The sequence below is a fragment of the Sarcophilus harrisii genome, chromosome 2, assembly GCF_902635505.1.
Source record: "Sarcophilus harrisii chromosome 2, mSarHar1.11, whole genome shotgun sequence".
Classification (NCBI taxonomy): domain Eukaryota; kingdom Metazoa; phylum Chordata; class Mammalia; order Dasyuromorphia; family Dasyuridae; genus Sarcophilus; species Sarcophilus harrisii.
Window position 1 is genome coordinate 435,688,718 of NC_045427.1, and position 24,428 is coordinate 435,713,145.

General features: G+C 39.4%; 1 protein-coding gene across 1 annotated transcript; it reads right to left on the reverse strand.

Annotated features, from left to right (window-relative positions):
- Positions 1 to 3,814: 3,814 nt before the first annotated feature.
- On the reverse strand, positions 3,815 to 17,572 carry LOC100922169 (solute carrier family 52, riboflavin transporter, member 3-like). Its single transcript, XM_003757061.2, has 4 exons — positions 17,435 to 17,572; positions 7,344 to 8,449; positions 4,716 to 4,839; positions 3,815 to 4,482 (listed from the first exon to the last, which is right to left on the reverse strand). Exons 2-4 carry the CDS (start codon positions 8,393 to 8,395, stop codon positions 4,270 to 4,272), a joined length of 1,389 nt encoding a protein of 462 aa, XP_003757109.1. The 5' UTR covers positions 8,396 to 8,449; positions 17,435 to 17,572; the 3' UTR covers positions 3,815 to 4,269.
- Positions 17,573 to 24,428: the final 6,856 nt, after the last annotated feature.

Genomic DNA, 24,428 nt, shown 5'->3' on the forward strand with positions numbered 1-24,428 from the left:
TTCCTCATGTGCTGTTATTGATTCCCTTTCCAATTTTTATTCCACACACTTAATTCTTTAAAAATTTGTTTTCCCACATCTTTCGCATTTAAGGATTCTGATAAAGGCCTCATTTCTAAAATATATAGAGAATTAACTCAAATTTATAAGAATACAAGCCATTCTCCAATTGATAAATGATCAAAGAATATGAACAATTTTCAGATGAAGAAATTAAAACTATTACTAGTCACATGAAAAAATGCCCTAATTAACTTTTGATCAGAGAAATACAAATTAAGACAACTCTGAAATACTACTACACAACTTTGAGACTGGCTAAAATGACAGAAAAAGATAATGATGAATTTTGGAGGGGATGTGGGAAAACAGACATTAATATATTATTGGTGGAATTGTGAATAGATCCAACCATTCTGGAGAGCAATTTGAAACTATGCTCAAAAAGTTATCAAACTGCATACCCTTTGATCTAGCAGTGTTACTATTGGGGTTATATCCCAAAGAGATCTTAAAGAAGGGAAAAGGACCCACATGTGCAAAAATATTTGTGGCAGACCTTTTTGTAGTAGCCAGAAACTGGAAACTGAGTGGATTCCCATCAGTTGGAGAATGGCCCGAATAAGTTATACTACATGAATGTTATGGAATATTATTGTTCTATAAGAAATGATCAGCAGGATGATTTTAGAGAGGCCTGAAGAGACCTACATAAACTGACCTACATAAATACATAAACTGATGTAAAGTGAAATGAGCAGAACCAGGAGATCATTGTATACAGCAACATCAATATTATACAACAATCAATTCTGATGAACGTGACTCTCCAACAATGAGGTTATTAATGCCAGTTCCAATGATCTTGTGATGGAGAGCAATCTACACCCAGAGAGAAGATTGTGGGAACTGAATATGGATCACAACATTGCATTCTTACTCTTTTTGATGTTTTTTGCTTGCATTTTTTTACTTATCTTCTTTCCTTTTTGATCTGATTTTTCTTGTGCAACAAAAGAATTGCTTAAATATGTTTACACATATTGGGTTTAACATATTTTAACATACAACATATATTGGATTGTTTGCCATCTAGCGAAGGAGGCGGGGGAAAATCAGAAACACAAAGCTATGCAAAGGTCAATAATATTGAAAAATTATCTGTGCATATTTTGAAAATAAAAAGCTTAAAAAAATTTTTTTTGTTTTCCCTCTAATGCTATCATCTCATTTTTTGAGATCATTTAAAACATTTTTAAAAAAAACCCAAACCTCTTGCTTCATCTCTTTCAGGAATTCTAGCTGAACTTGCCCATAGCCCTTTCTTGGAGGATTTGTTTTGGTGTCTTCTGGGTTTGTATCTTGAGTATCCCTGTCACTTTAATGACTTATTTATGTTGGGATTCTTTTTGTTTACTTATTCTTTCAGCCTTCTTCCTGACTTCAGATTTCATTTTAGGGCTAGACTTGCACTCTTCTAGAAGGAATTCTAGGCGAGTATAAAATCCTCTTGGATTTTATAGCTGCTTCCTTAAGCTATTGAGCACTGTTTTATTCTTGGATCTCAGGCTAGGCACCTGCATACTTTCAGTGCTCCAAAAGTCATCAGAACAAAGTTTAATGGCTGCCCCAGTCTAAGCTCTGAAAATTCCTGATCTAGGTTTGGAGCTGGACAACAAATTTATAGGCTTGCCCCTGGTTGGAACTCAGTAAACTGTTGCTGAACTAAACCACTTATCAACCATCTGGAAAGGTCAGTGTGACAGAATAATAAGAGTCCTGTTTGATCTAAGATTCCTACCTTGCTTATTCCACTACAGCGTTCAGTGTGATCTAGAGGCTAGAGCTTAAGACTCCCTTCTTCTTCACACCTGGAGCCAAAGCTACACAGCTGCTGCTTACTTCTGAACTTGCTCCTTGCTCAGTGATAGTCTAGTTCTCACAAGTAGTCCTCCCCCTGGACTTCCACCCTTGAGCACAGTTCTCTTCTTCAGTCAGCCCTGCAACTGTGACCAGAATGAGGTAGTGACAAAGCTGCAAGCTGGCATCTGAACCTGTATCTTCCACAATTAGGCTCCTCTGTGTGGAGCTGAGATCTCTTACCTTAGCTTACAGGGTTGACTCTCAGTCTGTTCTGGGAAATTTCATGGAGTAGTTCCTCACTAGACCTAATTCCTAGCACTCAGACTCCTTATATCAACCTGAGCTGGAAAAATGACTGATTGGGGGAGAAAGTGGAATTTCAGATTAGAATTTTATCTGGTGTTTCCAGATTCTTTGTACGAGAGTTTGCCTATACTTCTTTCTGTTACTCTGCTATCTCCACTGATCTTTGTCAGTTCTGTCTTCACTGAGTTTGTCATTCATCCCCTTCTCTCCAGGGATACCAAGAGGCTTTTATCGCCTTTAGGATAAAATATAAATTTTCAGCCTGGCATTTAAAATTTTTCATGTTTCACATTTCAAATTTAATTCAGATTTCTCACTTTCATGTATAGAACTACTTAGATGTTTCTCAGACTCAGCATTCCAAAATCCATCCTGCACAAGCTGACTCTTTGCCTGGAATGTCCTTTCTAGATTCTTTCTTTAATGATTTGGTTTAGATGTCACTTCCACTTACAAAATGAATATCCCATTAGAATTTAAGTTCACTGAGTATCCCATTAGAATTTAAGTTCACTGAGGTGAGTTGTTTTTGTTTTACATTTCTTCTTTGTATCTCCAGTATATAGTATCTTGTATATTATAGGTACTTAATAGGCACATTTGTTACATTGAATAAAAATTTTATTTTATTGATTTAAACAATGTATACTTTGACTCACTTCAAGTAGAAAAAATAAGTGTAAAGTAATAGTTAGATTTAGCCAAAAGACTATAAAACTGTGTAAACCCTTTGATCCAGCAGTATTATTACTGGGTCTGTATCTCAATAAGATCATAAAAGAGGAAAAAGGACCCACATGTGCAAAAATGTTTATAGCAGCTCTTTTTGTGATGGCAAAGAACTGGAAATTGAATGGATGCCCATAAGTTGTGAAATGGTTGAATAAGTTATGGTATATAAATTTTTTTTTTTTTACATGACCAAACCGTTATTTTGCTGTACAAAAAGAATCAGACTCTGAAATATTGTACAATTAGCTTGCGAAGGAAATCAAAAATGCAGGTGGGCATAAATATAGGGATTGGGAATTCAATGTAATGGTTTTTAGTCATCTCCCAGAGTTCTTTCTCTGGGCGTAGCTGGTTCAGTTCATTACTGCTCCATTGGAAATGATTTGGTTGATCTCATTGCTGAGGATGGCCAGGTTATGGTATATAAATGTAAAGAATATTATTGTTCTATAAGAAATGATGAACATACTTCAGAAAAGCCTGGAAAGACTTAGATGAACTGATGCTGAGTGCAATGAATCAGAACATTATACACAGTAATTACAAGATTTTGTGATGATCAACTATGACAGACTTGGCTCTTCTTAGCAATACATTGATCCAAGACAATTCCAATAGACTTGGGATGAAAAATGCCATCAGCATCCAGAGAGAGGTCTATGGAGACTGAACACAGATTGAAGCATTCTATTTCCACCTTTTTGTTTTGTTTGCTTTTTCTTTTTTGTGCTTTCCCGCTTTTGTTCTGATTTCTTTTTCACAAGATATGTTTAAAATGACTGTACATGTATAACTTATCAGATTGTCTGCAATCTTGGTAGGGGGGAGGTAGAAGAGAGAAGAAAAAAAAAATTCTAGAACTCAAAAATCTTACAAAAATGGAAGTTAAAAACTATTTTTGCATGTAATTGAAAGAATAAAATACTACTGAATTTTAAAAAATTTAAAAAGAAAGCTAAAATTAGGAAGCCCTCCATCATATACTGGTTGAATGACCCTAGGCAAGTCACTTAACCAGTTAACAATAGGCTAGTCCATATGCAACTGAAGACTGTGGGCTAACCTACTTTTTTTGCCCAGAGATAGAGCATATATCCAAATGCCAATAACAATGGTTTCCCAGAACAGTGACTGAAGTCCTGACTAGCTAATTGTGGAATTTGTGGCTTTGACTCTTGGAGATGGGAGTGGAGTCTTCCCAGATGGCTAAAACTGTGGAAGCTTTAATGTTACTAGGGTGAGAATAGAGTAGAGAAAGCAGACCTGAGAGTACCTGTGCCAGTGTCTGAGGGAAACTTGGATGGGGATGTGATTGCCTTTCCATGGCTTTGGCTCTCCTGGTCCCAGAAAAGTTGCCCTAGGGCACGCTCAGATGGGACACTGCACGCTGCTTCCATAGGAGGACTTAAAAATTTGCAACACGTTGACAAGAGGAAACATGAGTATTGCTCCAATTGCAGAGCCTAGTTGTATCACTGCACCACACCACAGGAGAGCGCTGTGGCTCACCTTGCGCAGGTACACCCCAGTTATCACCTTCACATAGCTCAGGATCCCATGATATGTCACCCAAGAGATAATCTGAAAAAGAGACATATTTCTTGGCTTCAGACAGGATCCTCCATGGCAAAAAGAGCTCTACGGAGTTGTAGAACTCCAGAGTAATTGCAGTCCCATCAGCCATCTGTCTTCCCAATGGGAAAAAACTTCCCCACCCCAAAAATCAAACAGATGGTCCGATACTTTACTCCAGTCTGGAAGGATCTGAGGTTGAAAAAGGAAGGAGAAAAGAGGGAAGGGCAAGAGTTACTCACAATGAGGGCCTCTCCCCAAGGGGAGCCCTTCAAAGGGGGGCAAGGACTCAGGACAGCCGTGGCCATGTTGTATGCTCCAAAACCGGTTCCCACCACTGTGACCATCCCCAGCCATGAGAGAGATCTGAGGAGGGAAGCAAAAGGTTCTCATGTGAAGACGTGGCCCCAGTCTGAGACTTCACAGTCCACGAAGTATCTTTCACTTCCTTCCCATATATACCCACATCTCCAAAGTAAACTTCGAAGGGAAGACTTTACCCAAACCAAATTATGACTGATCACCTGCCAGCAGCCCTGGAAGAATGTGATAGGCCTGGGACATAATTGTCTCTGATCTTAATCTCTGTAATCTCCTGGAGAAATCCCTTCTCCTAATCAAGCTTCAGTTTCTAATCTGCAATTATGAGTAAGGTATTTTCCAATATTAACACAGCTGATAGAGAACTTCTCTTGAACTCAGAAATATCCAAGTTCAAGTCCCGCCTCTGACATGCTATGTACCTTTGCCAAGTTTATCAATCTCCCAGTATGCTGGGCAACTTCCTGAGACCCCAAGGGAAGATGCCCAATTGTATACCTAGAGGGACATTCCTCATCTGGATATTCCCTACAGAAATCAAGTTACAGGTCCAGCCCCTATCCATATCCAACATTTTATGTTCTAAAGTCCTTTTTTTTGCTCCAATTTTCTGTGATATTCATTTGAACTCATTGTAAATGTTCTTTTCCTGTTTGTGAATGTTGTCTCAGTCAAGAACCTATAATGTCCTGGAGAGCAGAAACAATGTCTATTGTGTCTTTGTTTCATAATCTCTAACAGAAGGCTCTGCACACAAAGAAAGCACAATTCATGTTATAGCCACAAATCTATGTGAACTTCAAGATCCTTTGCGATTCTGGTTTTTAAGGGAGTAGCTGCCATTCCTCCTATACTTAAGGTGGAGGTGACCCACATTTGGGAACCTAGAATCCAAACAACCACAACATTAATAACCATGACCCCCATCACTTCTTCCAACCATCAATCCTGCTCCCCCTCACAGAGGAGAGAATCAAAAAGATAAGCAAAGGGTCAAGGCCTCTATGGCTGGGAGAGACTAATATAAAATAATGTAAGTTGTAACTGGGATGAATAAGGTACGAATCCAGCCTTGTCACAGACTAAACCATCTAGGCCTGACCTGACCTAGGATAAAAATTCTATGAGTGTGTTCTGAAAAAGACCTTAGAATACAAAGTTTCAAAGTGGACGTGATTTTTTTAAAAATGATTTTAAAAACAGTGAAAAGTATTCACTGACTTCAGTCAGAGAATCCAGATTAAAATTCTATTTCTTGACAGGTACTATCTCTTGATATAAATATTAATATTTATATCAATAAAATAAATATTAATATTAATATACGATCCTCTCAAGACACCTTTCACATTATCCTTTTAGTTGTCTCCCCCATTTGATTGTGAGTTTCTTGAAGGCAAACACTGCCTTTTTTGTTGTTGTTGCCTTTTTCTGAATCTCTCTCACTTGGCATAAAACCTGATGCTTAATAAATGTTTATTAACTGACAAGTGTTTTCTTCCTCTTAAATTTATCTTTTATCTTTGTTGTTTCAGTTTCAGTTGCATCTGACTCTGCATGACCTCATTTGGGATTTTATTAGCAGACACTGGAATGGTTTGCCATTTCCTTTTCCAATCCTTTTGACAGATAGAAAACTGAGGCAAACAGTGACTCACTCAGGTCACACAGTTAGTAAATGTCTAAGGTCATATTTGAACTCAAGTCTTCTTGAGTCTATTCACTGTACCACCTAATTACCATGTTTTTACTTATCTATTTAACAGCCTTCCTGGAATATAAATTGGGTAATTTACTTAATCTGCCAGTGCCTCAATTTCCTTATCTGTTAAATTGAGGGAAGTTGGACTAGATCTGGGGTACTTAAGGCTTTTTGAAAGAAGGAGCCCTTTGACAGTGTGATGAAGTTTATGGACTCCTCAGAATATTCTTAAGTGCATAAAATAAAATGCAAAGGATTACAAAGGAAACCAATTCCACTGAGATGTTATCCAACATTAAATAAAACTTTACAAATGCCAATTTAAGAGTCTCCAGACTAGATGGACCCTGAGCCCCTTCCAGCTATAGATAAATGGCTTCTGTGATCTTACTCAAGAAAGAACAAGAGAAACATAAGAGATGGAAAAGGGAGGTAAAAAAATAAATAAACATTTATATAGCCCTACTCAGCTAAGCACTTTAAAAATATATTACTTCACAGCACAGCATCCATCTATTATAATCTCCATTTTATAGCTGAAGAAATGGAGGCAAAATGAGGTTAGGCAGCTTGCCTTGGATCACATAGCTAGTAAGTGTCTGGGGCTAGATTTGAATTTAGGATTTCCATACTCTTTGGGCATCACTTAGTTGCCCAAGATGACAGTAAAAGTGGGATTAGAACCCTAAAGCACTTATTTCCTGGTCAAACTTTCTATCCACTCCCATTGTCTCTCACTGGGGCAGTTCTCAGTTATCCTCTCCTTTCCCTGTTCCTAACTCTTATTTATTCCTTTCTTACCCACTCCCTCCAAAGGGGAGAAAATTCAAGAGCCAGAATTACTCACATTTCAGGTAGGAACACAGAAACGAAGCAAACCACGGGGTAAATTATAACGCTAAGCACTGAAGACAGGTGGTAGGCCCTGGAACCATAGGGCAGGCAGGAAAAGGAATGAATAGAGGGGAAGATTCCATTGGTGAGGGCATTCACAAAAGCCACCAGAATATAGATGAAGACTAATTGGGATCGTGACCAGACGGCAGTCTTGTTCTCCTCAGGCAGGTCCAGTGAGGGGCAGTTGTCTTTGTCACTTTTGCCATCTGAGGGTTCTTGGGACTTGAAGGACTTCAGAGTCACTTGGTTAGCCAGGTGGTCCTCAGAGCATACCCATCGCTTAGAGATACGTGTCAGGCCATAAAAGGCAGCCAGGCAGCTGGCCATCATGACTGACAGCAGGAGAAAGAAGACAAAGGGGGAAAAATTGGCTGAGAGGTAACAATTCTCTGGCTGAGGTGTTCTAGTAACGAGGTCAGGGCTCATGGTCACATCCCCAGCGATGAAGGGAATTTTAGTGATGTTAGCTGGTTCAGTGATTATGGAGCTATTGGTAACTTGGGCACAAGTTTTAGTCCCTGAGCCCTGGATCAGAGCCACTATGGCAGGGAGGAGACCACTCAGTCCTTCCCCAACAAAAAGGGTATTCATGTAATGGGCTGGCAAGTTGGCCATGAAGGGGAGAAAAGTGACAGAGGAGGTGCAATCCACCAGAGACAGGATAAAGGTAAGGATCAGGAAGGCTATGCTATGGGAAACACCAGCCACCATTGACGTCTTCTCCCACAGGAAAGCAAAGAGGAAGCAGGCAATCGTGCCCACGGCCAACAGAACATAGATGATAGGAACTTCAGAAACGTAGCCAGGCCGAAACCGGTGGAGCAGGGTGATGAGGAGGGGTCCCACATTGGCTAGCTGGATGATGATTGTGATGTAGGAAGGTAGATTCCAACCTTCGGGTAGCCTTTCTACCAGCAGAGGTAATTCTACCCATAAGCCATTGATGGCGACCCAAGAGCCAGAGCCAAAGATGCAGATTAATATGTGGGTAAGCAGAGACATGAGTCACTTTCTGGGAGCTTCCTCGGTGTTTTTAAGGAGAGTCTAAGGAATCACCTATTGAAAGGAGAAGAAAATGATATAATTTGTTGCATTTACTCACAAAGCTTTCATACTTTGTCCCCACATTTTAGCAGCCAATCTCAAGGAAGAATATTATGATAAATTGTTCCCTCATCATTGGCATAAATTCATTCCATTCTCCTCCCTCTCCACCAAGACTTTTTTTTTTTTTTTTAATAGCCTTTTATTTACAGGATATATACATGGGTAACTTTACAGCATTAAAATTGCCAAACCTCTTGTTCCAATTTTTCACCTCTTACCCCCCCCCACCCCCTCCCCTAAATTCTCCAACAAGACTTAATGAGAGCAGATGAAAAGGTGTGAACATAAAATCATGTATCTAAGTTGAAAAGGAACACAGAGCAAAGAATATTCGAACTAGGAAGGACCTTTGCCGCCATCTAGTTCAATCTCTGATCAGAGGAGAAAATTGAGACTAAGAGAAGGGAATAAGTGGAAGCATCCATCAGGGGACAGAAGCTTGACAATGGATTACAAAAATGAACTCCACCTCCGAGGAGATGGAGGAAGTGGGAGGAATGTGGTCAAACAGAGACAAAAAGGAGTAGGTTGAGATGGAAAGCAGGAGGAGGGCAGCTTAAAAATTATTGAGGGACAAGCATCTGGTTGTAGTGGGGAAATAAAGCAACCCCTTGGATGTATGTGACTGAGGAGGTTGGTTGGAAGGGGGAAAGGGGAGGTTGCCAGCAGTGCATTTTGACTTTAAAGTGATGCTTTTGTTTGGGGAATTGTCCAGAAAGGACCTTGTGACCTGAATGTCCAAGGAGAACCAAAGAAGATATAAATTTAGAGTGAACAAAGGAGAGACACTGGGTGAGAAAAAGCCAGAGGGTTTGGATGAAAGAGAGAATGATCAGTAAAAAGGGAGAAATTTCAGAAGGAACAGAGTACATGGAAGAGAGAAAAGAGTGAATGAGAAATAGGGTTAGAAAGAGTCAGAAGAGAAAGTCAGAGAGGAAGAAAGAGGCAGGGAGAGGAAATGAGAAGCAGAATGAGAGACCCAGAGCACAATAAAGGAGAAAACAAAATAGTGAAAAAAAAAAAAAAACCCCCCCAAAAACCCTAAGAGCCTGGTGTTGAAACAGAGAAAATAGCTGGTGAATCAAGGAGAATAACAATATGTAACTAGGTTTCCAGCCACTGGCAGAAGCTAACTTCGCCCACCTCATTCCCTGCCTCTCTCGGTTCCACCCACAGGCACCTTCCTGAGCCCCTAGGCCTCCCTCCAGGACCTGCCAGAACTATAAGAGGGAGGCTGGGCTGAAGTGGAAGTGACCTAGGAGGCCAAGCAGCTGCTGCCTGTAACAATTAATACTTTGCTAAGCTCTTTCCCAGCCCTCGAATGAGACTTAAACTAGAGCAGGACCAGGGAGGAATTAAATTCATTTTAGGTTTTTGGTCAGAAATTGCCTCATGAATGTGGAAACTCTCTCCACCACTGCAGATAAACAACTCATTTAGAAAAATTTCTTGGAGACCTGAGGTCCTGACTCTAAACAGTGAAAGGATATAAAATCACATAGAATTGATATTAATGATCATGTACTCCAACGTTTCATTTTACTGGTCAGGGAGACTCAATTTTATCAATTACAGAGTCAGAATTTGAGTGGGTATTGTGACCTGTTCTCCCATCATACCAGGTCATTCTTCATTCTTCATTCTCCAATACTCTTATGAGTTTGGAAAATAGGTCCTCCAAGGGCAGACACTGAGGCTGATTATAAGACAGGCAGGTAGGTACCCAGCCCCCCATCTATGGGAACAAAGGGATTCTTCCTACACATTAGATGTTGTGAAATAGGCAGACATCAACACTGAACCCAATCCTGGAGTGAGGCTCAGAGCGATTTTACTTTTTTCTTATTAAAGCTTTTTATTTTCAAAGCATGTATAGATGATTTTCAACATTCATAATTGCAAAATTTTTCATTCTGAATTTTTTCCCTCCCTTTCTCCCACCCCCTTCCCTGGATGACAAATAATCCAATATATGTTAAACATGTGCAGTTCTTCTTTTTTCTTTTTTCTTCATTAAAATTTAACATATTTCCACAATTATCATGTTGCACAAGAAAAATCTGATCAAAAAGGAAAATAATAAGAAAACAAAATGCAAGCAAACAACAACAACAATGGAAATACTATGTTGTGATCCACAATCAGAGTGACTTTAGTTGCCATATCCCTAATGGTAAGTTAGAATTGGCTGTATTAGTTCTGTTTATTAGAAGGACTACTAACTTCTAAGAAAGGGACTTTTCCTGAGGGTACTCCTTAGTTCTTTCCCCATTCTGCTGGCAGCCTTCCTAGGGGAAGTGCCCAGATTCAAGGCACCCAAGGATTTCTATGCGTATAGGATTTATAACCCAAAGTACTTTGAAGTTCTTTAATAAACTTCCTCAAGGACCTGTATGTGCAAAAAATGTTTGTGGCAGCCCTTTTTGTAGTGGCTAGAAATTGAAAATTGAATGGATGCCCATCAATTGAAGAATGGCTGAATAAATGGTGGTGTATGAATGTTATGGAATCTTATTGTTCTGTAAGAACCAGAAGATCACTACACACTGCAAAAACAAGACTGTAAGATGATCAATTCTGATGGATGTGGTTCTCTTCAACAGTGAGAAGATTCAAACCAGTTCCACTTGCTCAGTGATAAAGAGAGCCATTTACACCCAGAGAGAGAACTATGGGAAATGAGTGTGGACCACAACTTGGAATTTTCACTCTTTCTGTTATTGTTTGCTTGAATTTTTGTTTTCCTTCTCAGGTTTTTTTACCTTCTTTCTCGATCTGATCTTTCTTGTGCAGCAAGATAATTGTATAAATACATATACATATATTGGACTTAATATATACTTTAACATATTTAACATGTATGGGACTACCTGCCATCTAGAGGAAGGGGTGGGGGGAAGGAAGAGAAAAGTTGGAACAGAAGGTTTTTCAAGGGTCAATGTTAAAAAATTACCCATGCAAAATGTTTTGTAAATAAAAAGCTATTAAAGAAAGAAAGAAACTGCTTCCTCCTCCCCACTCAGCTTTTCTCCATCTCCTCAACTCAACTCAGACCTGGCAAGTCTAAGTTTTACTTAATCCTGAAAAGAAAGGTCAGTTTCCTCCAGACAGTCTTATTTGTTTGATTATAGCTGAAGCAGCCCTGGGTATTAACTTGCATTTAAGTTTTCCTTACCACTCTTTTACAACTTCGATATTCTACTGTCGAAAGTTCAGCTTCTTTCAGAAATTCTTCATCCTCTTCTAGGAACCTTTCATGTGCTGATATTCTATGCTCTAAGGTCCCTTCTTCTCAAAGATTCTGCGAGTTTAAGATTTTTCTTATCAGGACCCATTCTACCTATCCCTCCTCATCCCCCATTTCTTCTCTTTAAAACCTTCTGCTAGTCAGGTCCCACACCTCAATCTGTATTTGGCTATGTCCTCAAACTGTTCTCTGCAATTTGGACTGTTGTACCCTCAGCTACACCAAGTATCTACTCAAAATCTGTCTTCAAACCCTGGCCAAACTTCAAAAAATAAGAATCTGGTCTCATCTCCTGAGGAATCTTCCTGAAATAATTAGACCCCTAGAATATCAAGATTGGAAGGGCTCTGTACCATGTAGTTGTCTCCTTTTTTGAAACAAGTGAAAACTAAGATCCAGAAAGGGGAACTTAGGGTGATTTCCCAAGGTCACACAGTGACTTAGCAGAACAAGAACTAGACCTCAGCTCTTTTGAGTTCCAGAGCAGGGATCCTTAAGTCCATAGTGATCACTCACTTTTCTGAACTATTTAAGTACTTACAATCTGTTCCATGGAAACAAACATTCAAGCACTTTTAATTGTTTCCTGTGTATAAGCCTTATGAAAAAATTAAAAATCACTTTTTGGAAGGGGTCCAGGCAATTGGGGTTAAGTGACTTGCCCAGGGTCACAGAGCTGGTAAGTGTTAGATATCTGAGGTCCAATATGAATTCAGGTCCTCCTGACTTCAGAACCCATGCTCTATCCACTGCGCCATCTAGCTTTGACCCCCTTACCCCCCAAAAAAGACACATCACTATTAGAGAAATGCACATTAAAACAACTTTGAGATGCCACTTCACACCTATAGGACTGACAAAAAAAGTTGACAAAAAAGGAAAATAATAAATGCTAGAAAGGATGTGGGAAAATAGATAAACTACCATTGTTGGTAGAGTTGTGTATTGATCCAACCATTTTGGAGAATAAACTATGCCCAAAAGACTACAAAACTGTGCTTGCCTTTTGATCCAGTAAGACAAGGACTAGTATGTGCAAAAATATTTATAGCAGCTCTTTTTGTGATGGCAAAAAATGGGAAACTGAGGGGAAGCCCATCAATTGCAGAATGTCTGAAGAATTACAGTATATGAATGTGATGGGACACTATTGTTCTGCAAGAAATTATGAAGATGGAGTCAGAAAAAAATTTGGGAAGACTTATATGAAATGATGCAAAGTGAAGTGGTAGAACCAGGAGAACAATGTACACAGTAACAACATTGGAAAGATAATCAACTGTGAAAGACTTAATAACTGATCAAAAAATGATCCAGCATAACTTCAAAGGACTCAAAATGAAAAATGTTATTCACTATTGTTAGAAATGTTAGCTTTAACAATAAGAGAAGAAAGATAAATTGAAGGAATTAGATTAAGCAATGAGGAAACAAAAGTAGCAGATGATATGATGGAGTAATTAGAGAATCCTAAAGAACCAATTAAAAAACTATTTGAAACAATTAACAACTTTAGCAAAATTGCAGGGTACAAAATAAACCTATATAAATCCTCAGCATTTCTATATGTTATCAACAAAGCCCAGAGGCAAGAGATGGAAAGAGAAATTCCACTTAAAATAACTGTAGACAATATAAAATATTTGGGCATCTACCTGCCAAAGACAAACCAAGGAACTGTATGAACACAATTACAAAACACTTTTCACACAAGTAAAATTAGATCTAAACAACTGGAAAAATATTGGTTGCTCAACATAATAAAAATGATAATTCTATAAATGTATCTACTTATTTAGTGCCATACCAATCAAACGGCCAAAAAATTATTTTACAGAGCTAGAAAAATGACAAAATCCATCTGAAAGAACAAGGTAAAAAAAAAAAAGGTCATCTAGGGAATTAACCAAAAAAAAAAAAAATGCAAAGGAAGCTGGCTTAGCCATATTAGACCTAAAACTATTTATTATAAAGCAGCAGTCATCAAAACCATTTGCTGTTGGTGGAATACATTAGGTTCACAAGACATAATGACTATAATGATCTAGTGTTTGATAAACCCAAAGACTTCAGCTTCTGGGATAAGAACTCATTGACAAAAATTGTAGGAAAGGTGGAAAATAGTATGGCAGAAACTAGACATAGACCAACATCTCATACCCTATACTAAAATAAAGTCAAAATGGGTTCATGATTTAGATATGAAGAGTGATATTAAAAGAAAATTAGGAGAGCAAAAGATGGTTTTACCTATCAAATCTTTGAAAAAGGAAGGAATTTATGACCAAACAAGAAATAGAGAACATTATGAATGGAAAGTGGATCATTTTGATTACAAGTCCTTCCCAGATGATAATCTTCAAATGAAGAAATTAAAGTCATACATAGTCTTATGAAAAAATGCTCTAAATCACTATTGATAGGAAAACACAAATTAAGACAACTTTGAGGTACTACCTCATACCAATTAGATCGACTAAAATGACAAGAAAAGATAATGATAAATGTTGGAAAGGATCTGGGAAAACTGAGACACTAATACGTTGTCGGCAGAGTTGTGAACTGATCCAGCTATTCTGGAGAGCAATTTGGAACTATACTTATCAAAGGGCTATAAAACTGCAAACTTCTTTGATCTAGGCATACCACCTACCAGATCTGTATCCCAAAGAGATCATAAAAGAGGGAAAAAGACTCACAAATACAAAAAATGTTTGTAATAGCTCTTTTTGGAAATTGAATGGATGCCCCTAGTTGGGGAATGGCTGAATAAGTTATAGTATAGGAATGTAATGGAATACTATCATTTTGTAAGAAATGATAAGCAGGCTGATTTCAGAGAAGTCTGGAAAAACTTACATGAACAGAGGTTAAGTGAAGTGAACAGAACCAGGAGAACATTGTACACTGTAACAGCAAGATTTTGTGATGATCAGCTATGATAGACTTAGGCTCTTCACAGCAATATGGTGATCCATTTGTAATTGTCTTGGAATGGAAAATGCCACTTGCATCCAGAGAAAGAGAACTATGGAGGCTGATTTCAGATTGAAGCATTCTATTTTTACCTTTTTTGTTTTGTTTTGTTTTCTTATGTTTTTTTTCCCTTTTGCTCCAATTTTTCTTTCCCAACATGAGTACCATGGAAATGTTTTAAAATTATTGTACATATATAATTTTTTTTTAAAATGTGATCCATTTGGACTCAATCCCAACTGAAGGAAGTGGGGTTTTTTTCCCCCCTTGTGGCCAATAGGGAAATGTTTCACATGACTTCATATGCATAAAAGGAATTCTATTTTTGGCTTTCTCAATAAGTGGGAGAGGGGAGGAGGGAAGGAAAGAATTTGGAACTGGAAATAAAATTTGGTGGTGTGGAAGAGTTAGTTCCTAGGCAGAGTTAGCTTGGCACCTCACTTTAACCTCCACATCTCATCAGTTGCCACATGGTTGATTCCACATACCATTTCTTCTACACTCTCCCTTCTCTCCTTAAAAACTATTATGTTCATGGTGTAGCTCCTTTATCACTTCACATCTAAACCATTGAAATAGACTGCTGATTGGTTTCTCAGACACAAATTTCCCCCCGTCCAAGTCCCCTCAGCTGTCAAACTGGTATTTCTAAACACAGGTCTGACCTATCATATCACTGTTCAATAAACTTCAGTGTCTACCTATAGCTTTCACAAAATCAAATATAAACTCTTCTGTTTAGTTTTTAAAGTCTTTGACAATCTGTTCCCTTCCGACCTTTCTAATCTTCTTAAGCTTAGTGTCCAGGTACTCTGCAAATGAGCCTCCTAGCTGTTCTAAGGTCATGAGGCCATCTGCATTTTCACCGGATGTAGGTCGCTCTATCTCTCTGACTCTCTCACTGCTCTGTCTCCTAGCTTCCCTGATTTCCTTCAAGTCCTGGCTAAAATCCCACCTTCTATAAGCTGTCGTTCCTGATGTCGCTATAACATAAGCGTCACCTGGGTGATTATTTCCAATTTATCCTGTCTACATCTTGCTTATATTTAGTCGTTTCCCACATCACAGCAGTTAGCGTTGTTTTTTTGCCTTAGTGGCAAAAAGTGCCTTAGTACCGGTAGCGATTAGTATAAAGTCTAGCACATACTGTTCACCTGATGACTAACTGGATACGACCTTTTGTCTGCACTTCAGTACTCCTTATCGGTAAAATGAGCGGATGGAATTACAAAAGCGCCTCCAGGTCTAATATAATGGAAGAGTTGTTTGTTTTTTTTGTTTGTTTGGTTGGTTTTGAATGTTTTCCCCCCCAAACAAAGCAGAGCTCACGCGGGAAATGTCATAAGCATGGGCAGAGAAACAACGAAGCATCATGGGGAGAATTTGGGGGTGTGGGGGAGAAGGTTGTAGAATACAAGCTGCTCGGTGGGAAAGGGAGCCCATCAGAGGATATCCGACCCAGGGCAGGGGAATGCAGGCCATTAATGCAAAGAGAGGCTATTCTCCACCCAGACCCAGGTTTCTAAAAGCCGAGTCAGGACTATATCTTGGCCTCTAGGTCCGCAGACCAAAGTACCCCATTCTGGAGCCTCGGCTGCAGGATACAATCGAGGAAAAAAAGTCGTTATCAAGTGCCCACACCTTCACTAAGTTATCAATGTTTAACCTCTACGGATCACATTTCATCCTCAAGCTGGGGGATGGTTATCTGGAATTTAAAACTCTTTTACCCCCGGGTGTCTCTTCCCCCAACCCGCCACTGCAACTACCCCCCACCCCGGAGAGCAGAATAGGAGAAACTTGCCAGGTTGGAATGCAGAGGGGAGGAAGTGGAAGAAAAAGAACTAATAGGTCAAAGAATTCGCAGAGAGTTGGACCAAAGCGCAAATATATCCTTAGGAGGCCTGGGCACTCTACAATAACCAGATAAAATAACGCTAGCAAAGGGGGAGTGGGAATGCCAGCAAAAGGAGAATGGGAGGAAAAAGAGAGGGAATGAAAAGAGAAAGGGGAGGGGAGAACAAGAGGAAACGAGAGGGGAAAGGGGGGAGAGCAGAAGGGAAAGAGGGAGAAGGGAAAGGGAGTAAAGAGAGGGAAAGGAAGGGAGAGCAAGAAGAAGGAAAGGTGGTAAGAGAAAATTATTAGCATTTATGTAGAGTCTACTACGTGCCGAAGACAGTGAAAAACAGGTTTTACAAATATTATCTCATGCTATTATTAATATCATTTTTACATGTCGAGGAAACTGAAGAAGAGAGAGGTTTAATTGTCTTGCCCACAACTAGTAAGTCTCGTCTTGCCGACTCCAGTCATGGTGTTCACTCCAAAGCACCATTAGAAAAGATCACGAGGAAAAATGATGGGGGGGAGGGAGGGAAAATTGAGGGGGAGAGGAGTAGGACAGAAAACAAGAGGAAAGAGAGATAGATAGTAAGAGAGAGCAAGAGGAAAAGGAAAGAAAAGAGGAGGGGGAGAAAAATTGGAGAGGGTAAGAAGAGAGGGGGCAAGTAGAAGCAAAGGAGAGAAAAAGGAAAGAGATATGGGAGAAAAGGGAATAGGGAGCTGAACCCGGAGAGCAGGGGCTAAGTAAAGAGGGGCTGATCAAGAATGGAAGAAGGGAAGGTTCGTCATTCATCAGCCCAGAGAGTCAATCATTGTATTGGTAGACAGAAGATATAAAATAACTGGAACTCTTCAGAAGGGAGCCTTACCTAAAGAGTTGGTACTGGAACTGTTTTACTCCCCTGTCCCGCGTCTGGAGAAGGTCGGTCCAGCAGAAGTTCAGCCAACAGTAGAGAGGGACTGACTTAAACCTCAGCTAATTCATGATTTGCTTTGGGGAGGGGCCCTGGAATGCCACAGGTAAAAGACTGACTTCAAATGACGTTCAGAAGCAGTTTCTGCTATGTCATTCTCTCAATCAAACAGCATTTATCTAACCTTTTTTTTTGTTTCTGCCGAGCTGGGTGCAAATCAGCCAGGTGTTAATTGCTAGGTAAACATAATGAGGCAAAAGACAGAGCCAGATCCTCAAAGAATTTATAACCTGATTGCTCCCCAGGAAAAAGTGAGTGGGCAGGGAAGACCACCTCTGCCTAATTCAGATAAATGGTTTATGGTCATAATTTAGAAGATGCTTTTCAAAATTTGGGGGGCAAATTGAAAAGCTCTAAGGAAAAGCAGTATTCCCCCTCAGCCAGGTTTTCCCGTAGTTTTCCTCTGCACCTCAGTTTATCAGTCTATTTAAGTTGGGAGGAGCAAGGAGAGCCCTTAAAATTTAGCTAAGGGACAGGACCCACTAGGGCAGAGTTTGGACAAACAATTGTGTCTCTTCAGCTCTTATATTGTATGAATGTAAGATTCTGTTTCTATACTAAATCAATGATAATCCTTCACTTCAGGGTCATTTTAGGTCCATACTGGCCTACTTGTGGGTCCTCACAGATATTCCAACTCTCTTTTTTCCCCCCTCTCTTTTTTATTAAAGCTTTTTATTTACAAAACATATGCATGGGTAATTTTTCAACACTGACCCTTGAAAAACCTTGTGTTCCAAATTTTCCCTTCCTTCCCTCAACGCCCTCCCTAGATGGCAGGTAATCCAATACATGTTAAATATGTTAAAATAGATACTCCAACTCTCATCTCTTTGCCTGCCATTGACTGGTTTTCCCCGCCAGGAATGTTCTTTCTCAAAATTCCTAACTAGTAGAGCTTCCTAGGTTTTCCTAAAGGCTGAGGCCCTGATCTACCCTAATTTAATTAAAATTCTCTGAGAGTTGGGTGGGAACCTTTTCTATTTTATCTTATCCTTCTATATCCTACTCCTAGCTAGAATGATCTGGAAAGAAAACAATACATATAAACTCAACTAAAATCAAACTTTCATAAAGCATCGAAATCATTATATGAAATCAATACTTTAAGTAAAGGAATTTTGGGGAGAACTTATTGCTGGAGAGAATGGGGAAGATTTAACTCAGAATGTCAGCAAAGCAACCAACTCATTATATGAAAGTGAATACTTAATCCTCATAACCAATCAGAGGTAGGTAATGCAAGCATTATACCGAGTTTAAAATGATGAAGAAACCTATCCAGAGAGATTTTTACATTATTGTCTTTGAGGTGGAAAGACAACCTTTTATGGAAATATCCCTGTTCTGCAGCAGACAAAATACTGAATCTGATTAAATTGCTTCCCATTCTGCTAAGGCCAGAATAATAAAGGGTGACTCCGCTATTTCCAATCCAGTGTAGGTTGAATATACAAAGCTGAGACATATGCAATACTCTTTAGATATATAGAATCTCACAAAAACTGTGGGTTTTAGGAATCCTGATTCATCTTTTTACTAATAGGAGTATAGCATAATAGTATTCCCTACCTTGTGTTCCTTAACTGGTTAGTTTATTTCCAATTTATGGACACAGCTTCAGATTTCCATTCTTTGCCACTTCCAAAGGAGCTATAAATATCTTTGTACATCTTTATGGTTGTTTTGCTTAGGACTAATCCCCCTCCTTTTTATCTATTCTCCCTCTACTCCTCCACCCCTTCCTTTTCTCCCTTTTCCCCAGCTGAGTGTAGTATATTTCTGTAGCCAACTCTGTGTAAGTGTATTCATGCTTTTTTGACCAGTTCACATTAGATCGAGATTCATTTGTCAGCTTTTTGCCCCAACCCCTTTCTCTCAGTTTTCATAAATGTCTCCTTGGGCACTTTAATTATGAGATAATTTTCCCTAACTTTACTTTCCCTCCTCCCCCTATCAATGTAATTCTTTTCTTCTTTCCTTTCATTCTTTTAAAATCTTCAAGACAGAACAGAAGCACACCCTCAGGTCTTGTCAGTTTGGATATCTCAAAGAACTCAATGCTAAATTAAATTAGAATACATGCCTGAGCCTAGGGGAGCCTAAAATCACTCCCACCACCTACCACCTGAATTCCTATGCATATGCCGCAGAAAGAATGTAGGGAAAATTCCATCTATTGAAATAGAATCCACTACAAATTTATGTACACAATCCTAACTGGGCACTCCTTGCTGCTAGGTATACTTCTAATACCTTTGTTATCAACTATTTCTTCCTTTACCCCAGTTTCATATAATGAATTAGTTTTAATCCTTATCAAGGTTAATCTCTCTACTAGTTCAAAGCATTTCATTCTATCTTGTCTTCTCCAACAGACTGCCTTCTCTGACATCCTCACTCTCATTTATCTTCCATCCCTCCCAGTCTATTAAATTCTTCTCAAGGGTCCCCCCTCCCCCCTCACCTCTACCGCCATCGCCAAAAAACCCTCCCTTGATCTTTCTTTCCTTGCTAAATGTTGTCCTATGTCTCTTCTGGCTTATGTGGCCAGACTTCTAGAGATCATTTTTTAGGTATTTTCAATTTCTCTCCTCTACCTCTCTTCTTAACTTCTTATAATCCATCTTCTGACCTTATCATTTCATCAAAACTGTTCTTTGCAAAGTTATCCCTAGTGCATAGCACAGTGTCTGATATATGGTAAGCACTTGTGTAGGACAAAGACCACCGGCTCAAATAAACCAAACAAATTAAGGAGATTCCTCAAGGTAAAAGTAGAAAGGACATTTTTTTCCCCCAATATCAAAAGAAAGGGCATCTCCCTTCCCACAAGCAGTTAGGAGAGAGGAGAGGCCCAGTTAACAGACAAGAATTATAGAGGGGCCTGGGTTAACACTCCCTATAGGCTGAATCTTTGCCCTGATTAGCCAGGACAAATGGCCTCACATTCTAAGTCATTAATGAGGAAAAACTTCTAACCAACCACATCTTTGGGATTACCAAATTACCTTATATGAGAGTTTCAGAGCCTACGTGGCCCTAATTTAGTTTCATAAAGCAAGGGTCCCACTCCTGGTAAACCATGTGATTTCTGGAGAAAGAAACCTGGCCCTGGGGCACAGCCGACCTTCCCTCAATTTCCACAACACCGTCTTCATCTTATGAGACAGCTTTCACAGTTCACTTCATTCACACCTAATAAATGATTATTAACTCAATGACTGACTCCTCTTTGAATAAAAACCATTTATCCTCATTTAGTCCTTCATCATTTTTCGCTCATGTTTACCTTTTTATGTTTCTCTTCACTCCTGTTGGAATCTCAAAGTTTCTCTGAAGCTCTGATTCTTTTATCAGAAATGCTTGAAAATTTTTTTGTTAAAGATCTATTTCCCACCCCAGCATTCATTATATCCAGTTTCCTGAGTAGATCATTCTTATCAGCAAATATAAGTCTTTTGCCTTCTAGAATATTAATATTCCAAGCCGAGAAAGTCCAGAATGGTGCCCTAAGGCAGGGAGGGAGAAGGCACTGATAGAAATCAGATTAACTGCTTGTCCTGTCTTCAAGTCAGAAATTCAAGTTAAGTCAAACTCCTGAGACCCACTGACTATGGGGATTGAGGGCAGCCTCACCTCATGTCTTGTCAGAAATCCCAGCCATGTCTCTGAAGTTAAATTTTCCCTATAAAATCTACTTATGGCCTTTGTCATACCCACTGCCCTCCTCTGGGTCTACCTCATTCTTCCTCATGGTGTCTTTTCCCTTCCCCTTCCCCTTGGCCCTGTGGTCTCTTTTGACCCCATCATGCTTTGAGGTGTCTCTCCTGATCCTAACCTCTCCTTATAGCTAGCTAACTCTTATGGGGTGCTTAGTCCCTTACAGGATTTGGCCTGCTAGCTAGGAACATGCCCCAACCTCTGTTTTTTTCCCAACTTTTCCAACTTTTTTCTCAAGTGCTTTCATTCCATTTGGTAAAATAAAAAATATGATCATTTAATTTTTTTAACCTCATTTTTTTTAAGGAATTTTAGTTGCGTTTGTGGCCAACCTGTATTTTTTTCTGAGGCACTGGATTTACATCTTTAGAATCAACAAGATTATAGATGATTAATTCTGATGGCTGTGGCTCTTTTTAACAATAGATGATTCAGACCAGTTCCAATGGTCTTGTGATGGAGAGAGCCATCTATACTCAGAGAGAGGATTGTGGGGACTGAGAGTGGATCACAACATAAGCATTCTCACTCTTTTTGTTGTTGTTTGCTTGTATTTTATTTTCTTTCTCATTTTTTTTCCTGGTTTGATTTGATTTTTCTTGTGCAGCATGATAATTGTATAAATGTATGTATATATTGGATTTAACATATACTGCAAACATGTTTAACAAATATTGGACTAGCCATCTAAGGGAGGAAGTGGGGAAAGGGAGAAGAAATTGGAACACAAAGTTTTGCAAGTATTAATGTCGAAGAATTATTCATGCATATGTTTTAAGAAATAATAAGCTTTAAAAAAAAAAAAAAAAAAAGATCTTGGCCACCATGATAGCTCTTATTATGGTAGAGTTCTTTTTTTGTTTTCCCATCCTTTTAGCCTACTTTCTGACTTTGGACTTGAAATAAGCGATGATACTTCTGGAGAGTCTACACTGGTCCTGTTGCTGTTTTCTTGCCATATTGATGCTATGTCGTTTCAGATTTTATTGATAGTGTGGGGATCTTCAAGCTTTCAGTGCTCCCATGATGCTCCTTGTTTTGTTTTGTTTTGTTTTGTGTTTTGATCTGAGCCAATAGCAAAATAGAAAGTCCTATTGGCAGAATTGCAGATTTCTCTTGGGTCTGGAATTTTCTGACTTGGTTATTCTTTTGCAGGTCGAGCCAGATGCCAGAACTGGCATCCTCTCTGAGCCACAGCCCCACTGCCAATGCCTTCAGAACTTCCTCCTTTTTCTGTACCAGTCAGGACTTTCTTTCATGAGATTGAAACCCCCATGCATAAGTCCCCTTTCTCATTCCACCCTGTGTCTGGCTCAGAACTGGGTAGCTGGCCATAAAGTTGTCAGTTGTCACTTTTCTCTGTTGTGGTCCCTGGTAGAACCCAGGAATAGTCTGGGACCTCCTCTTGCCCTGGTGTACAGCCTCTTCCCAGGTGCCAGATTTCTACTGCCAGTTATCCAATGGCAAGCTGGATAACTGTATCTTTTTCTGATTTTACCATTAGAATTACTCGAGTGCATTTCCTAGATCAGTTTGCAGAAAGAAGCCCACCCCATTGCTGTCTATCACTTTACCAGATTGGCTTCGCAGCCCTTAGTCTCAGCTATTTACTATTAAGCACAATTGTGTCAAAAAATTTTGGAAATATCCTGTTTTCCAGAGCTCTGGCCTAACAATACGACTGTGTCCTAAACTTGGCTATACGGTAATCCTCTGCACTCTGGCCTTGGACCAACACCACATGTTCATTAAGGATTTAGCTTCCCTTATTTCTCAGGGCTGTCTACCACATGTTCACAATCGCTATTCCCTGTCACTGATGGATACTACCCTCCTGTTTCTGGCATGGAACTCTGGTTTTGTGCTTTCCAGGGTGGCCACAACCCCCCAAAATTTAAGACAGTAACTTCCCATTGGACCAAAGAACTGTATTATTCCAAGAAATGTTAACATGAGATCTAAGATTTAAGAATGATTGCGTTGTGGGCCAACCCCTTTCATGTATATAAGTGGCCCCAGCATTAGCAACAGTAAGTCCTCCTTCTTGGGAGGTGGACTTCCATCTGTGGGTGTCATTTTTCTCACTTTGTAATTAATTAACTTCCATTTGTGTTCTGACTTTCCTGTTTCAGCTTCTTTCACAGGTTAAGGGTTCCTTCATTTCTGGTCCACTTGACACCTGAAAAAAACTAAAATATACCCAAACCTGCAATCTAGGAAGCTGCTCCTGTTGCTAGAAAGCAATTTTCCTTAGTAGCTAATAAATTTCTTTTCATTTTATTTGATTTCCAGTCTCAACTGGTCATCTGGTAACAATGGTGGGGGATTTTCCCTAGGCTCTCTAAGAATCCAGACTGAGAAATTTCTCATTATCCCTTGAGGAAAATGGTTATTGTCCTTGATTCTAGAATAGGATTAGCACAACATCACTATGTTAGTCACAGGCTGCCTGTCTGCGGCAGATCAAACCAATCTATACTTGGGATGCTCTACCACAAGTCAGGAACGAACTATCCATGTGAAAATTCTCTAACTCTGTGCATCACACATTTCTTTGAAGCTACTGCAATTCTGTTTTGCTCACAGAGCACCTTCTTTGATGTGGGCATGTCATACTGGGCAGGCCTTTGCCAGCATCTCCCATGTCATCTAATCAGTTCCAAAGTTTTTCAGAGAGACCTTGATAGCATCCTTATATTGCTTTCTCTGACCAAGACATCAATGCTTTCCTTGCATGAGTTCTCCATAAAATTATTTTCTAGAAAGCAGGTATTTGGCATTTGAACAACAGGGTCCTCTCCCTGGAGTTGCACTCTCTGCAGCAGGATTTAAATCTTGGCCATCTAGTTTGAGAAAAAATAGTGTCTGGTTCCTTATCTTGCCAGGGAATCTTCAGAATCTTCCTAACGCCATGCAAGTGGAAGCGACTCAGTTTCCTGACATGGTGCTGGAATAGTGTCCAGCTTTCATAGACATCCAATGAGGTCAGCATAACGGCTCTGAGGACCTTCAGCTGGTAGGCATTTTAATACCTCTTCTTGCTCACACTTTCCTTTAAAATTTCCCAAACACTGAGTTAACTCTGGCAATGCATGCATCAGCCTCATTATCAATGTATGCATCCCTGAAAAGTGTACTACCGAGGTAAGTTCACTCATGCACAGTA

Bases quoted from the DNA above. Each gene is read 5' to 3' on its own strand.
- LOC100922169 (XM_003757061.2), bottom strand. From the start codon at position 8,395: ATGTCTCTGCTTACCCACATATTAATCTGCATCTTTGGCTCTGGCTCT. The intron at 4,840-7,343 runs GTGAGTAATTCT...TTCCCTCCTCAG, and splicing joins TCTGTGTTCCTACCTGAAAT to ATCTCTCTCATGGCTGGGGA. The intron at 4,483-4,715 runs GTGAGTAACTCT...TCTCTTTTTCAG, and splicing joins CTTGGGGAGAGGCCCTCATT to ATTATCTCTTGGGTGACATA.